The 17,624-nt window shown below is 40.5% G+C and overlaps 1 protein-coding gene across 1 annotated transcript in view; it reads right to left on the bottom strand.

Annotated features, from left to right (window-relative positions):
* Window positions 1-3,788: 3,788 nt before the first annotated feature.
* LOC116686813 (tetraspanin-1) overlaps window positions 3,789-17,624 on the bottom strand; it is a 27,148-nt gene continuing 13,312 nt past the window's right edge. The window contains 1 exon segment of the mRNA XM_074783852.1: window positions 3,789-4,332. Coding sequence (XP_074639953.1) covers window positions 4,273-4,332 — 60 coding nt within the window. The 3' untranslated portion in view covers window positions 3,789-4,272.

The raw sequence follows: 17,624 nt of genomic DNA on the forward strand, positions 1-17,624 counted from the left end.
TACTTAGCTAGCTAGCTACCGTTAATGGTAGCTACTTACCTGATGGTTTAATAAACACTGGCAGCCGAAGGAACAATTAAACAACTTGATTATATCTAATAATAACTTAATAATTATGTTTTATATATACAGACTAAAACTTACAGAATTAATACCAGATTTTAAAAATTAATGGTGACGTCACCGGACAGTAAACTGCAGCTAAGTATGAGGTTGCCTTGGTAACGTTAGTAGAAACGTCTCGTGCTTGCCGCCACTGAGAGCCAGACGTTAGCCAGTTTTTTTTTTTTTTTCTTCTAAATATTCTAAATATTCACTGTATAGTAAGGATATTTTATTTATCTACTTATTTTATTATGCTTGTTTTTTTTATTTAATTTTCTACTGATGCCAAAGTGTTCAATGAATGTTTAACATGTTTTGTAAAATTTAAAGATGATAATAAAAAAAAAAAAAAAAAAAAAAAAAAAAACGTTAGCCAGATTATCGTTTTAAAAAAGGTTGATTTCATACGGACTTCTAGCTTCTACAGAAGCAGAAACTTTCGTTTTTTAACCTCGGAGGTCGTGGTCAGACATAAGGGGCTCGCTAGCCAGCTTCCTTTAACGTTAATCCATAACTTTATTTATTTTTTTACGTTACTAACAGCTAGTTTTAGCTTTAACTTTCTTTGCTTTTAGCCAACCGCAGGTGTATTGTCACTGCCCGATCTGAGTCGAGTGCAGATTTGAGTCGCGCATGCTCAGATGTAAACGGTTTACGGGATAAAGCGTCATACCCATAGACATATATTATATATGTATTATATAGGTATTATATATTATATAGGTATTATATACCCATAGACCGTTATATATACCGATGAGAGTCAAGCATAGACCGTTAATATTAATAATAATATACGGTCTATGGAGTCAAGTCAGACCGGCTCCGGTCAGTGCAGATTTGAGTCGCGCATGCTCAGATGTAAACGGTTTACAACATAACGTGTCAAACTGAAATTTGTGAATAATCTATGAAATAATAAACTTTTCTCATTACAAACAGTAACAGAAGATGGGAATCATTTCAGAAGCGTTGTAGCTATCCGTGGTTGTTTGGATGCTAACGTTAGCTCAAAACACCATTCAACTGACAGCCTTTGTTGTGTTTGATGCTAACTTGTTAGCTAAACTAGCAACTTAGATAAGTAGGTCAATTTTTACTGTGACGCAAAGTGACGCAAAGTGACGCATGCGCAACTCAAATCTCCACACATTGGGCAGTGACAGTCACAGGGTAGCTGCCATAGACTATATATATATATATATATTAATATTAACGGTCTATGGTAGCTGCTCTGCAGACATGCTTCACAGCATTTAATCTCACAACATGTTCCCTTCACTGACTGCAGGAAATCTCAGTATTTCACACAGCACCACCAAACTCTGAGCAGTGACACTCTAATGAACCTTTAAACGTCACATGAACAGTCCTGACCATAGACTGTATATTAATATTTACAGTAAATGGTGCTGACCTTAGCGTCGCTGTGTTGTTATTGTTAATAACAACCCTTTACCTCCTCAGCAGACGGGGTCGTGCTGGTCATGTAGCGCCACCGTGTGGCCGCAGAGGCACTTTGCAGCTTGCTTGCTGTTGTAATTCAGAATCAGAAACAAGGTTTATCCCAATAAATAAGATTAGATTAGATTAGACTTTATTCATCCCACGACGGGGAAATTTTGTTGTCACAGCAGCAGCATTTTCTTCAATAACAGCAAGAAAACAAAAACACACAAACAAGTAAAAACACAAGAAATACAGGCGGGCAATAGACAATGATTACATGGTAGACTGAGTAAGCAAAAAGGCGTCAAATAAAGGAATTTTAAAGTGCGGTTGCCATGATAAGAGAAACAATATCGCGGTGTAAGTGACGTTAAAATTAAATTGAATGTGTAATTAGAGAAATGAAGCAAGAGTCGGCAGCATAATTGAAATTATATTAACCTGAGACCATAAATATTGAAAAGTAAGTACTTGTAATAAAATAATGTAAATACCGATATTAAAGATAAACAGAAAGTGTGTGATGTAGATGGGAGAGAAAACTACAACATTATCAGGTGGTGCAGGTGTTGGAGAGTCTGAAGCCAGACGTATGGAAACATAAACCAACATACAACATTAATATGAAGGGGCCTTGCTCAAGAGCACCTGGCAGCACCCAGCTACGAGTCCACACTCCGTACGGGGACTTGAACCAGCAACCCTCCAATTCACAACCCAACTCCCTAAGCTACTGCCACAATAAATACAGAATAATAGATCAAATAATAACAAAGAATATTAAAATTGATGAAACACTTTGGCTTATCACATCTGGTCAGGTTTTATAGTCTACCTTTTGCACCGACTACGTAAGTTATTAGGCTGACGTTTTGGGTGGAAGCTCCTTTTAGCCGATGCACTTGTAAACAAATCTACTGTAGGCTATGTTACCTTTAAGACAAAGTAGTTTTAGATCTTTACTTTAACGCAAAATTTGCATTTTTAGCACATACAACACTTCATTTCCTGCATCCTGGTGGATTTTTCTGCAACGTGTGCCATGTCTGCAGCAAGGCATGGTGTATATGTCTTCATTCAGCCTATGTGAAGGAAGTTATTTTTAGATTCTGGGGTGGTTGCACTGGCCAGATTTGATTTTTGGGACATTCCCTGTAAATTACCCCTACTATTGTTTTGTTTTTTTGTACTGAAACTAATCTGATAATCGCAAATCCAGTTAGGAAGAGGCGTGAAAACCTCTCGGCAGGCATTTTAACTATAGTGCTCTGTACTTATATTAACCCGGGCATCCCCCCCCCCCCCCCCCCCATTAAGATGGAATTTTCCCAGACTGTAGAGCAGCAAATGAAGCCAGAGTCCAAAGATACTCACAGCTAACCCATGCGGACCCAAGCTGCAGGTTTTGGAGTCAGTTTTCTTATTGGCTGGTATTTTTAAATCCAGGCTGCAAAGGAAAAACTCCACTTATCTAAAACCAACGTAAATGGCATTTGCTCAGTTACACAAGTTACACATTAAACCTGCGAATATATATTGTTTATCAACCTTAGTTTGATCCTAATTAAGATAAATAAAATACTGCATGTGTTGGATGTTATCTTGTGTAAACAAAGACATACTGACTCTCCTGATGGGAAATCTGAGCTCATGTTTCCACTGTTGTAGTTTCAGGCAAATGGCCCGGAGTGGCACTAATATCCAGCTCACTCAGCAAGGAAACAGGTGTCCATGGCCGGAGAGAGTTAAGGAGCAACACAAAGAATTCACCAGGAAACAGGTGTTCTGTCCTGGAGAGTTAAGGAGAAACACACAGACTTTCACCAGCAAAAAGGTGTTCATGTCCGGGAGAAGTTAAGGAGAAACACCAGATGTCACAGGAACAGGTGTTCCTGTCTGGCGAAGTTAAGGAGAAAACACAAGACTTTCACCAGGAAACAGGGTTCATGTTCGCTGGAGAAGTTAAGAGTAAACACCAGACTTTCCCAGGAAAGGGTTATGGCCGGGAAGAAGTTAAGGAGAAAACACAAGACTTTCTCCAGGAAACAGGTGTTCATGTCTTTTTGTCTAATATTAACTAGTTGTTTTAGTGTCTAAACTTAACCGTCGTCACAGCACAACGCTCACGTTTTGGCAGGCGTAATAATTCAATAACATATTCGAGATGGTTGCAAGTTCCCGTACGACATCCTACAAACCCGATCACGAGAATGCGTTGAACTCAAAAACTCACCAGGGTCTAGAAATACTTTGCCCTTTATTAAAAAATTGATCACCACACAACATACATACATAGAAAGCATAATTTCCGTTGCTATTTTACCAGCAACAACATTCTCAATAGTGGACATTTCTGCATCTAAAATGCCAGCCGTTGTGTCATTGTCACGATAACCCAAGTTATCACGCGACTCCTTCCTAACTGGCTGTGTGTGAAAATGATCTCTGGTGAAGAAGGCAGTGTGTAAAGTGTGTTTTACAAATAGATCGTGTACATTTATATACAGGATCCATTAGATAGACTAAAATCTGGCATAAATAGACGTGTTATGTCGTTCAGTAATTCTGATTGCACAAGCTCTGACATTAACTGTCTTTATTGATGAGGCATTGCTTTGCGAGATACAGGCTGAGCCCTTCACTCCTCTAGAGGTGGAACAGGAAGCAGAAAGACTCTAGAGATTAAAGGGATCCTCATCGGGCCGTCGCCATCTGCAGTTAGTCCCCCCTGGATTTGATTCTGCAGAAAAGGATCATGGAGACAGCCATGGCGCATAACTGAGAAGAATATAAATATATGTTAGTAAAACGCAGAATTAAAAAGCAAAGTAAGATGTACTATTAAAGATATGTTTTCATAGCTATTCAAAATAGATAGGAAGATAGATATGGAGATAGATAGATAGATAGATAGATAGATAGATATCTATCTATCAACTCATTCTTCAAGGTATCTATCTGTCTTACTATCTATCTACTATCTCTCTATCTATCTATGCTCCATATATCTATCTGTCTACTCTATCTATCTATCAATCTGTGCTATCTATCTATCTAGTCTCCTACTCACTCATCTATCTTCCTATCTAGCTTATCTAGATTATCTATCTACTCTACCCTCTGTTTACAGTATCTATCTATCTATCGATCTAATCTATCGATCTATCTATCTATCGATCTATCTGACTATGTGTGATCTATCTATCTACCTTTCGGTCTATCTACCGTCTATCCTACAGTATCTACTACTTCTACTATTCTTATCATCTATCTACATATCCCTATCGTTCCTATCCTATTTTGAATGCTATTGAAAACATATCTTTTAAATAGTACACTCTTACTTTGCTTTTTGTAATTCTGACTGTTTACTAACATATATTTATATTCTTCCTCATTTTGCCGCATGAGCTGCTCCAGATCCTTTTCTGCAGAATCAAATCCAGGAGCTGGGACTACCTGGCAGATGGCGAAGCTGCCCGGATGAGATCCCTTTGCAATCTCCTAGAGTCTTCTAGCTGTCCTGTTCACCCTAGAGAATCGAAGGGCTAGCCTGTTCTCGACCACAAAGCCAATGCCTCTATCACAATAAGACAGGTATTGGTTACATGTCACGGAGCTGTGCAAATCAGAATTACTTAACTACCATACCACTCTATTTATGCCAGATTTTTAGTCACTACTAATGGATCCTGTATATAAAATGGTACCGATCTATTTAGAAAACACACTTTAACACACTGCCTCTTCACCAAAGATACATTTTCACACACACCCACAGGTTTTGTTACCGGGGAAGGAGTAGCGTGCATAAAGCTTGTGGTTATCGTGACAATGACACAACGGACCTGTCATTTTAGATGCAGAAATGTCGTCCACTATTGAGAATGTTGCCTTGCTGGTAAAATAGCCAAACGAAATTATGACTTATTATGTATGTATGTTGTATGTGGTGATCAATTTTTTAATAAAGGGAAAGCTATTTCTAACCTGGTGAGGAACGTTTTTGATTCAAACGCATTCTCGTGATCGGTTTGGTAGGATGTCGTACGTGGAACTTGCCAACCATCTCGAATATGTTATTGATTATTACGCCTGCCAAAACTGAGCAGCGTTGTGACTGTGTACGACGGTATAGTTTAGACCACTAAAACAACTAGTTCAATATTAACAAAAAAGACATGCAACACGTTCCTGAAAATCGCTGTTTTTACCTTACTTCGGACCGTGAAAGTTTTCCTGGTGCATATTGTTTTTCTCCTTAACTTCTCCAGCGACATGAAACACCTGTTCCGGTGATCGGTGAAAAGTCTGTGTTTTCCTCCATTAACGTACTTCCAGGACATGAACACCTGGTTTCCCTGGTGAAAGTTGGTGTGTTTTCTCCTGTAACTCTCCAGGACATGACCACCTGTGGCTGGGCAATCTTGTGTGGTTCTCTTAACTTCTCCAGGAACCTCAACACCTGTTTCGTACCTGTTGAAAGTCTGGTGTGATTTTCTCCTAACTTTTTTCCCAGGACAGAACACTCTGGTTTCCAGGTTGAAAGTCTGGTGTTTTCTCCTAACTTCTCCAGGACAAACACGTGTTCAGTGAGTTGTTACCAAGCTCCAACACTGTTTCCAGGTGAAAGTCGGGTGTTTTCTCAATACCCCCTACCTTCTCCCTGGACATACACCTGGTCTCTCGTGCGATGCTGAGCTGAGTATTAGTGCCAACTCTCGGCCTTGCCTGAAACACACAGTGGAAAACATGACTCAGATTACCCATTCAGAGAGTCAGTATGTCTCTTGTTTACACAAGATACACATCCAAACACATGCAGTATTTTCTTTAATCTTATAGGATCAAAACTGAAGAGCTTGATAAAAACATATATAGTCGTCAAGGTTTAATGTTAATGTTACAAGGAGCCAAATGCCATGTTACGCGTTGGTTTTAGATACCGGTGTGGAGGTTTTTTTCCTTTGCAGCCTGGATTTAAAAATACCACGCCAATAAGAAAACTGACTCCAAAACCTGCAGCTTCGGATTCCGCATGGGTTTAGCGTGAGTATCTTGTGACTTCTGGCTTCATTTGCTGCTCATATGCGGAAAATTCCATACTTAATGGGGGGGGGGGGGGGGATGCCAGGGGTGTTAATATAAGCTACAGAGCACTATCGTTAAAATGCCTGCCCGAGAGTTTTCCACGCTCTCTTCCTAACGCGTCATTTGCGATTATCAGATTAGTTCAGTACAAAAAAAACAAAAAACAATAGCTAGCGTAATTTATACAGGAAAGATCCCAAAAAATCAAATCTGAGCCAGTGCAACCCCCCCAGACTCTAAAAAATAACTTCCTTCACATCGGCTATTGCAAGGACATATACCCAGTGCCCTTGCTGCCAAGACTGCGCACAACGTTTGCGAAAAATCACCAGGATGCCAGCAAATGAAGTGTTGTATGTGCCTAAAAAATGCAAAATTTGCCGTTATTTTTTTAAAGAGTAAACAGATCTAAAAACTTTTGTCTTAAAGGTACCATAGCCTTACAGTAGATGTGTGTTACACCGTGTCATCGGCTCTAAAGGAGTTCCACCCCAAAACGTCAGCCTATAACTTACGTAGTCGCCCGTGCAAAGGTATAGATATAAAACCTGCCGCATTTGATAAGCCAAAGTGTTGCAATCCAATTTTAATATCTCTTTGTATTATTGAGCTATTAATCTGTAATTTATTGTCGGCAGAGCTTACCGTAGGAGTGGGTTGTGCAATTGAGAGGGTGCTGGTTCAGTTCCCCGTACGGAAGTGGGTACCAGTTGGTCGACTGTAGGGGGCGGCCAGTGCCTCTTGAGCAAAGGACCTGTACCCCCCCCCCCCCCAACCGCTCGAGGACCATGGGTCCACACTAGAAGCCCCCCCCCCCCCACCACCACACTCTCTGACATTCTCCCAGATAAGGTCCATCATGTTGTGTGTGTCGTTGTGATGACCGCGATGATAATCACACACTGTAAAACAAGAATGTTGTTATTTATTTCGCGTTCATTTATTCCCCCACTGGGGACTAAATAATAAACATATGTAATTATAATAATTAAAAATTTATTTCATATTAAGTTCGTATGTTGGTTTCCCATGTTTCCATACGTCGCTGGCTTGAGATCTCTCCAAACACCTGCCCACACCTGATAATGTTGTAGTTTTTTCTCCCATCTACATCACACATTTCGTTTTGACTTCATATCGGTTTTATTTACATTTTTTATTAACAAGTACTTATTTCATTAATTATGGTTCAGGTCTTAATATACTTTCAATTATGCCTGCCACTCTTCTTCTTTGCTATATTACACATTCAATTCTTAAATTTTAAGCGTCAATTACACCGACGATAAATGGTTTTCTCTTATCATGGCAACCGCATCATTTAAAATTTCCTTTATTGTGAACGCATTTTTGCTTACTCAGGTCTACCATGTACATCATTGTCTGTTGTTTGCACTGTATTTCTTGTCTGTTTTTACTTGATTTGTGTGTTTTTGTTTTTTTGATTGTTTTTCTTATTGAAGAAAAATGCTGCTGCTGTGACAAAAACAATAATTTTCCCCGTCGTGCATGAATGCAATCTTCGTCTAATTTATTATGACTAATATATAAAATGTACATATTTTTTGAATATACTGTAAAATCTTAAAAATTTTAGTTAGAATATTGATATAATAAACCTTGTTTCTGATTCTAAATTACAACAGGCAAGCACAGAAGCTGCAAAGTGCCTCAGTGCCTCGGCGCAACCACGGTGGGGCGCCGCATACGACGGAACCAAGCACGGACCCGTCTTGCTGAGGAGGTAACAGGGTTGTTATTAACCAATAACAACACAGCGACGCTATTTTTATGGTCAAGCCACCAATTTACGTGTAAATATAAATACTGATACGTCTGGTCTGTCAGGAACCGGTTATGTGACAAGTTTAAAGTGTTCATTAGAGTTGTCACTGCTCAGGAGTTTTTTTGGTTGTGTGCGTGTGAAAACTAGATTTTCCTGCCAGTTCCAGTGAAAGGGACATTTGTGAGATTAAAAATGCTTTGCAAGCTTGTCTGCGAGCAAGCTACAAGACGTTAAAATATTACATTAATATATAATATTTATAGGGTCTATGGCAAGTTTTTGTTCTACCCTGTTGGTTCACGTACCCAAAATGGAGTAGGAGATTTTGACGTTGGCGCCATGGGCGTCACCTTTCGTGCACCTTTGGCGTCACAGTAGAAAAAAAATTGACCATATTCTTAAGTTGCTAAGTTTAGCTAACAGTTGGGGATGTTACCTTCAAACAACAAAAACCAAAGGCTGTTTCAGTTGAAAATTGGGTGGTTTTTGAGGGGAACGTTGGCTCCCAAACAAACCACGGATAGCTAACAACAAGCTTGGAAAGATTTCCCATTCTTCTGGGTATACTGTTTATGGTCAGAGAAAAAAAGTTTAGTTTATTTTCTAGATATTCAACAAATTTCAGTTTGGGACCACGTTTATGTTTGTAACCCTTTTACATCTGACGCATGCGCCGGACCTCAAAATTGCACTGGGGACCGGATCCGGGTTTCTGGACTTTGGACTCCCATAGGGACCCGTTAATTATTCTTAAATTATGAAGGTCTATGCTTACCTCGCATACGGTATATAGAACTGGGTTCTATGGGTAGATAAATTCAACCTATATAGTATAATACCTAATATAAATACATATCTATATTATGGGGTCCTATGGGTATGACGCTTTATTCCCGTAAACCGGTTTTACATCTGAGCCATGGCGCGACTCAAATCTGCACTCGACTGCATATCGGTCAGTGACAATTACACCTGCGGTGGCTAAAAAGCAAAGGAAAGTTAAGCTAAAAAAAAAAAAAACTAAGGCTTTGTTTAAACCGTAAAAAAAGTAAAAAAAATAAAACATTATAGTTAGATTAACGTTAAAAGGGAAGCGTTGCTAGCGGAAGCCCTTATGGTTTCCTGGGACCACGACCTCGAGGTTTAAAAAACGGAAAAGTTTTCTGCGTCTGTAGAACAGCCTAAGAAGTCCGTATGAAATCACAACCTTTTTTAAAACGATTAATCTGCAAAAAATTCGTTTTTTTTTTTTTTATTTTTTTTTTTTTATTATATTCTTTACAATTTTCAAAACACATGGTAAAAATAAACATTCCATTGAACACTTTGGGCATCCAGTAGAAAATAATTAAATAAAAAAAAACAAGCATAATAAAAATTGTAAAGATAATAAATATTCCTTTACTTACAGGTGGAATGATTTTAAAATATTTAGCAAGAAAAACAAAAAATAAAAACAAATGGGCTAACGTCGGCCTGTGCTCTAGTGGGCCGGCAAGCACGAGGGGGACGGCCGTGTGCTTTCTAACCCCCCCCCAACATTTACCAAGGCCGGAAAAACCTCCATACTTTAACTTGCAGTTTACTTCCGGTCGGTCCGTCGCCCATTTAACTTTTTTAAAATTTTCTGTTATGAATTTCGAGTAAAAGTTTTATGGGTCGTATATTATAAAAACCATAATTATTAAGTATTATTTAATATACTAGGTTGTTTAAATTGTTCCTTTCGCTTTGCGCAGTGTTTATTAAGAAACCAGCATCAGTAGTCTCCAGACGTAGTAAAGTTATAGCCTAATTAAAGCGGGTTTTACTAGAGCTAGCGTTAAGGTTTAGACATTCGTTATTAACATTTTAAACAACCTAAAGCTTCTCGTCTATTAACTGTTTTTACAAATAAAGCTATTCTGGTCTTTACTGTCCCCAAAGTAATGTATGTACGTTACCTTAAGTAAATTTGACGACGGGGTTAAAAAAGAGTCTAAAAATGCTAAACGTACCAGGACGTAGGCATTAACTATTATCAACGCGGTCAAAGCTAACGTTAGTGAGCTACATTACGGAAACCGTTTAGCAAACCAAAAACGTTTTATCGTGTGTGGCGTTGCTAAGTGTTCCAGTTAAGAAACCATAGCTAACTAACGTATAACTAGATTATACCTTCATACCAGTGTTAAACAAAGACCAGGACAGTCGGAGTGGTGGTTAAAAACTAGGTTTAGCTGCTAATTAAAGTCAGTTGGTCCATTTGACGAACCTTGACGTTGAAGAAACAAAACTTAAGTCGGTTAGTCGAAAAAAAAACCGACCCACCGGGCTCGCTCAGTTGTTTTTAGCTGAGCTGGGGGACCGGGGAAACCCAATATTTTCGGTTTAAAGTTAAAACAGATCTTTGGTTTCCTGTTTCCATTCATTGCGTCTCGCTGTGAAAGTTGGGCTGACAGCTGAAATGAATGTCTTGTGTTTATTGGGAGTTAGAAGGAATAAACTTTATAACGGTTAACCACAGATTTAACAGTCAAACGTAATTTTATTTTTAACCTCTTGGTATTGGTTCACCTCCCATTAAACCTATCACAATTTTTTGCCACTTTTTCAATTGTCTTGGGTGCTTTTTTTTCATGTTTTTGGGTGATTTTTTTCCCAAATTTTTTTTGTATCTTTAAATGTTGACTAGTTTCTAATTTTGTCAACGGCCATTTTTTGTGGACAAAAAAAAAATGAAGAATTACACTGGAAAAAAAAAAAGGTGGTCAATGTGGACCAAGGACAACAACACCGATGGGAGGGTTATTTAAACTAAGTTGCATGCGCTATGATCTCGGGCTGTTTGTGTTGTGTGTGTGTTTTTGTCGTGCTTGGCTGGGCGTTGTTTGTTTGTACAGAGTTTGATTATTGCTTAAGAGAAAAAACATTAGGTTTTATGGGAATTCTTGTTCAATAACACATTCAGAGTTATTTAGGGCCTTTTCAAGCTTTAAAAACAATTCTCTGATAATTGGGTAACAGTTTATTTAGTAAATGTGGGTTACTCATTTTGATATCGATTTTTTGGCTCATGATTCAATTTCACATTAACAAAAAAACTTAGTAAATTCCTCGTCCAAAATGACCATTGTCCAGGAGTTTTTTAAGAAGCTAAAAAAACCAAAAAAACATTACTGTCTCCAACTTAGAGGAGTAACACCTGATTTTATATTTCCACCTGACATGACACATAACTTGAATACTATAACCAATATGGGAAATAGTTTCTTATTTAGCATAACATCATTTAGATTATTTTCAGCACCTTCCTCCCCGGTACATCATGAAGCGTTAAGGAAGAGATTTAAGACAAGTGATCACTTTTTCGACTAGTTGATTCCTCCAGAGATGCGACTCTCCGTCTCCTCCTTCTCCTTCAGGGCGCTTCTCCTGAGCCCAGCGGCTCACGGGAGGTGCCACCTCCTCCCTTGTTGACGAGGCCAAGTGTATGATGCACCCCCCCCACCCCCCGGGTTTGCAGCTCTCCCTTCCGTCCCTGAGGCGCAGCCAAAGCACCTCCCTCCCTAGCAGTTCCACAAGACCCATCATCACAGAGAGCGCAGGTCGAGATAAACTGCTGCCGTACCACCAGAAATGGGAAACAGATCCAGGGGGGTCCAAAAAACCCAGTTTAGCTTACCGTGTGAGGGCCCCGGAAGAGAAGTTTAGGAGTTAGCTGAGATGGGGTTTCCCCGAGAACCTAGTTACGGAGCTGGTAAGCCATTTCAATCTGAGATAAAATAGGATATATTTCTTAGACATAAATGTGTAATAGATTTTTTGGTATTGGTTGGGTTTAAAAAAAAGGTTGAAAAGTAAAAGGAACCGCCTGGTTCATTAGATGCTCTATAAAACACAGGCTTGTAAAACTATAAATGAGAAAATATGAAAAACGCTTAATAAGTATCAGATTAGTATAGGAAATAAAATAGCATTTCCAAGTAAAAAATAGGAAGTGTAAATAATGTCCATACTTCCATACATGTGGATTCTTTGAATAAACCTGAAAGAAAAGGGAACAAGTATGAAAGTGAAAGACTATTTTTTTTATTTTGCATTTTATGTGTGTGTGTGTGTGTGGTGTGTGTGTTGTCATTCTGTGTTGAATGTTATTCTGCGATGATAACAAAACTCATGAAAACATTCTACTAAGCACGAGAGACTAAATGTTTTTTTCCACCACTCCCCCTAATTAAGTTTCTCACAGTCTGATACTTTACAATTTTACAAACGCGGGTTTTCTTGACTTGCTTAATTAAATCTTTGAAATTGCAAACTCATAATTTTTAATTCATGGCTCACATCAAATGGGAAAACATTTCAAAAAACCAATTATTGGTCTCTTTGCGTTCGCCACAGAACATATTTTATCTGAAATGAGCCGCCAGAGGTCCCGTGAAGCGGAGGGTCTTCTTCTCTCTTAGAGCTCAAACATTGACCGACTGCCCTGTTCCGCGATGTGTTCCCCCCGTTCCTCATTTTTATCATAGAATATTTCATAACGAGGAGGACCCGAATATGGGCCATAAAAAATGTAACCCACTTTTTGATGCCTCGTGTCCCCCCCATATCTCCCTAAGGTATTTATTAAAGGGTGGAGCATGCAAGGAAACCCCATTACCTTTTGGAGGAACAACAGGAGATTACAAACATTCGTCCTTTTCGCAACAGATGCGAGATGAGAGAGCATTTTGGCTGAATTCAGTGGTGTCGCGCATGATGTTCCCATTGAGGGAGTCAATGTGTCATGACTGCTCCTCAGTGGTTAACATGTGAATAGATTAGGCTTGCAAGGTCTGTTCTCACGAGTGTCCTCTGGCTTGAAATCATGTGTTAGTGTGGCGCGCACCAGATGGATAGGGGAACTGAAATAAAATCCTGATTTGATCACAGACGGAAACGTGACACACGTGAAAGCAACGAGAGACGTCTGTTAAGCTGTAATTGTCTCTTGCTCTTACTTTTCTGTTTCATTACATGTCATGTGTTTTTCTTTAACTAATGTAGTTTTAGTTGTAGTGGGGCATCCTTCACTAAGCCTTAATAATAATACAGTTCATCATACGGGGGTTCAAGAACATAATCACTGCAGGACCCGTTCGTCCCGCAATGTTGATTAAAAGTTAAATAATCAAACTGTCAGTTTCATAAATCACTGTTTCTTGTTTATTTAAAATAAACACATATCCCATCCAGTCTTTATCACCTATTATAATTTCTAATTCAATTCTCAGTGGGTGCTGCTGTGAGTCCTTAGACCTAGACCATTGGTTCCTAAGGGGTCCGGGGTCTTTGGGGGGTTTTGGGGTTACCCCGCAAAACGGGGATTCTTTAGTTTCACCTCACTCTATCCATAATTAAGAAATGACCAATTATGGCATTTTCTTAGGCTCATACATTCGGTCCATGTGTTCCTGTAATTAACCTCTAAAATCAAGTAGTATTCCGTGGTCTAGTTTGCTGCCAGTTTAAGGGTGCCCTTATGGGAAAGGTTTTAGTAACCACAGCATCCGTCAACTGTCTGGCGTTAGTTCAGTTATCTGAATACATCAGGACAGTCGAGTGTTGGTGTTTTCTAACTGCTTTCGTTCGAGCAACATGCACGCGCCAAAATGATTCAACTGACCTGAGATGACTCAGAGAGAAGCAGCCAATTCATAGGAAAGCTGCTGATTTTGGCTTTTTTTTTTCTCCGAAGAATGATGCGCTGAAATGATGAATGTGCTGATGAATGATTGGCTGCTGCTCTCAGTTTTCCTCTCCATATGACGGTGTGGGACTCTGCTATGATTCAGTGTGAGGACAGAGAGGAGGGAGGCCCTCCCCCTAACCCCCCTCTGTGGGGGACCATGACAGCCAGACAAGCCTCAGAGGTGAGAGGACCATCTCTAACTTCCAACCACTCAGATCACTCCACCATCATCAATCATCCATTTCACACTCAAGCTCTGTGTTTTTTGTGTTTCAGCCCAGAGAAGCACCACAGACTTGGACTATATCTTGGACCTGGACCATCGGTGTTCCTTTCAGAGTGATGACTCAAGGGACATTTTGATTGATTTAAAACCACATTTGAGTTGATACATAGTTGTAGTTGTGTTTCAGTAACCCGTCTTATTCAGTAATTAATGCTTTTTTAATTAATATAAATAGATAATTATCCATAAATCTGTGAGCTTTAATGAGTTTCTTTCTATCGGAGCCATCAAACCAGACTGTCCCTGAACCTGATCCCAGCTGTGTGGTCCCAAAAGTGACCGTCCCATGGTCATTCCTGTATTCTTCCAAGATGGAACGTCACTTCTGTTGATCACATTGAGGATTTTCAAACTGATAATCACAGGACTAGCAGGACTAGTAGGTTGTACCACTACAGGGATCCTCTGAGTCACTTTTACATCCAAACATCACTTCATTACCTTACCGGGGGTGGTCCCTGCGTGGACAGAAGATGGTCCCTTATGATCAACTAACGAAACCCGGCGCCGATCTAAGCGCGAAATCCTCTCACGACAGGCTCAATGGGATTCATGAAAGGTTTTGTATCACACCATCAGATCGTAAGAATGGTCGTACATTGCTAAATGCATCCGCTGGAACAATTGAAATATAAAATCACCGCCCCAATATATTCTCGGTTTTGAGGGCTGCTCGTCCCACTATGGACGACATACCCAGAGGTAATCTGGCTACGACATACAGCTGTGAGGGAGCGCGGGCGGGTCCCCCCCCCCCCTCCCACCACCACCACCACGACCCTGTCTCCTGACAGCAAAGGCTTGAAAAAACAAACCAATAGTTGGTCCATTGGCAGAACTAATTGTTCCTTATGGCCAGTAACAAAGACTTAAAACACAAACTGACGCCATGAGGATAAAACAAGAAAGTGCTCGGCAGTTTCCGTATTGTTATTCATTGCCAAACCTACACTAGGCCATACCTTTTTAAAAGGGAGGAGTAGTCTCCTGTCCTCCGTGGTATAGCCCACAGTTGGGGCTGTGCTGGACCTAGTCGTTTCTCTGGTATCGGGTCAGCGGCTCCCTCACTACACTATGGTCCCCCGTTTGCCTGCGCGATGTTGTGCAAACCCTACGCTACACTGTTCCAGAGTTTGTCTGTCATGTATACTAGAGTTAGGGCCAAATGAGCCAATTCCTTCCTGATTTCTCCACAGAGTGGAACCATAGAGCTCAGAGGGTCCCAGTGATCAGTCTGCCCAGCAGCCCAAACCCACCTGACTCCTCTTTATGTTCTGTACATGTACATCAACTACTTTACAAACTATTCTGTTCAAATCATCTCCATGGCTGCACTTTTTATTATACCAATTGTCCAGTCTGTCCACATGAATCTGAATTTTTGCTTCCATGATTTCACTTTGTTTGGTCATTCATAATAATCTTCTGTTCAGCTGCTGGTATACATGTCACTTTTTGTGAAAAAACGAGCTAAGAGATCCAAAGGTTCTGATCCAGATTACCCAAATGCTTAGTAGTCAAGGGGATGATAATTGAGGTGTTGATGGTGAGATGAAGCGCGAGGAGGAGACAGAGAGGCATTTCTGAAGATCACACAGTACTTCCTGAGAAATGAGCAGGAGGAGCTGGCTGACCGTCTGCAGAGCTTAAGAGATGTCTCTAAAGAGTTCCCATGCTTGAGAATGTGACATTACTAATGTCCTCCAGAGATGGACCAACATATAGTCTGTAATTGTTGTGTGAGGAACTGTTCTGAGTGATTCTTTTATTGTGTGTTCATGTCAGGAAGTTATTGTGGAGTTTTCTAAAGCGTAAACTCAAATCTAACTGCAGAAGGCGTTCCAGGTAATGTTTGAGGGGATTGCTAAGCAGGAAACCCAACCATTCGAGTCAGATGTTCACAAGAGCTACACTTTAGAGGGAGGGGCTGCAAAGTCATCAAACAGGAGGTCAGACGCTTGAAATCGCATCCAGAAGAAGCCAAACAGACCAGAAACAATATCAACGGAACATCTTTAAAACCCCCACCGGAGGAGATGACCCACAGAACCGTGATGACACAGGGAATGCTGGCATCGGAAAAAACAGTCTTAAACACCCCGAAGTTCACCTCTGGACTGGCTGAAGACAAAGCCAACCAGACATCCAGTTCATATTCCCATTTTCACCTTCAGAGATCTGAATGTGCTGAAGAGAGAAAGTTCAGTTGGTGGAACTTTGTTGATTGCTTCTTTGTGAAACCAAAGAAGCAGGAATCTGCCGGTTTGAAGCATTCCTTTGGCATCTGACGGTTGGATGAGTGTTCGACTTCTCGGGACTTCTTCAACACTGAAGATCCTGACTGATATTAAAGAGTCACACCTCAGTGGATTGCTGCTGGACAAACCTATCAGGGGGAAACGCTTCCCTCTGCTCGCCTCTGGATAACCACACGACCTGCACAGCCAATCAATCCCCCGAGCGTTTACATGGTGACAGAGGTCGAGGGTTCACTGCGCGCGCCAGAAGGAGGAGTACTTCAGGAAATATTTAGAATAGGAAGCATGCCAGCATATCATCTCCCACATCCACAATCACAAGCTCCACATCATGTGCCACACCTCCACAGTCTTCTGCTGGATCATGCGTACATTCTGTAGGAACGTGTTAAGACAAAGAGGAAGGAAACAAACCCAAACCTGACTGAGATGTAACATCCTTTCCTGTGTTCAGTCCAAATGAAGAACATAAGTATGAGGAGGACGGGAAAGAGCCACACGGGAGGCAAAGCAGGAAGATGAAGTGAAGTCGCGGGGAAAACCTGGCTTTTTGAGCAGCTGCAGAGGCAACCTGATCTCCTATGAAGCAACCGACAGGTGTGGCATCGATATCAGAGCAGCCTCAGTGTACTCCAGAGTGGTCACACGATCTTTAAAGAGAGAGAGGACTGTACCAGGACAATGTTTCTGCTTCATATCCACTGAGTGTCCGAATTTCTGCTGCTCTTCATGTCCAACCTGACCTTCAACCAACTCCTGGAGTTACCTGCCGGCGAAGACAACTAACATCCTGGCGGTCTAAAATCTTTAGAGACCCCCCCAAATCAACAGGTTTCTACCAAGTGCTTGTGGACAGGCCTACAGATCCAAATGGACACCTGACTTGTTCCTCGCGTGTTCCTCCTCTTCCTCCTGGTCTTTCACTGCAACCTC

The sequence above is a fragment of the Etheostoma spectabile genome, unplaced genomic scaffold, assembly GCF_008692095.1.
Source record: "Etheostoma spectabile isolate EspeVRDwgs_2016 unplaced genomic scaffold, UIUC_Espe_1.0 scaffold50, whole genome shotgun sequence".
NCBI classification, from domain to species: Eukaryota; Metazoa; Chordata; class Actinopteri; order Perciformes; family Percidae; genus Etheostoma; species Etheostoma spectabile.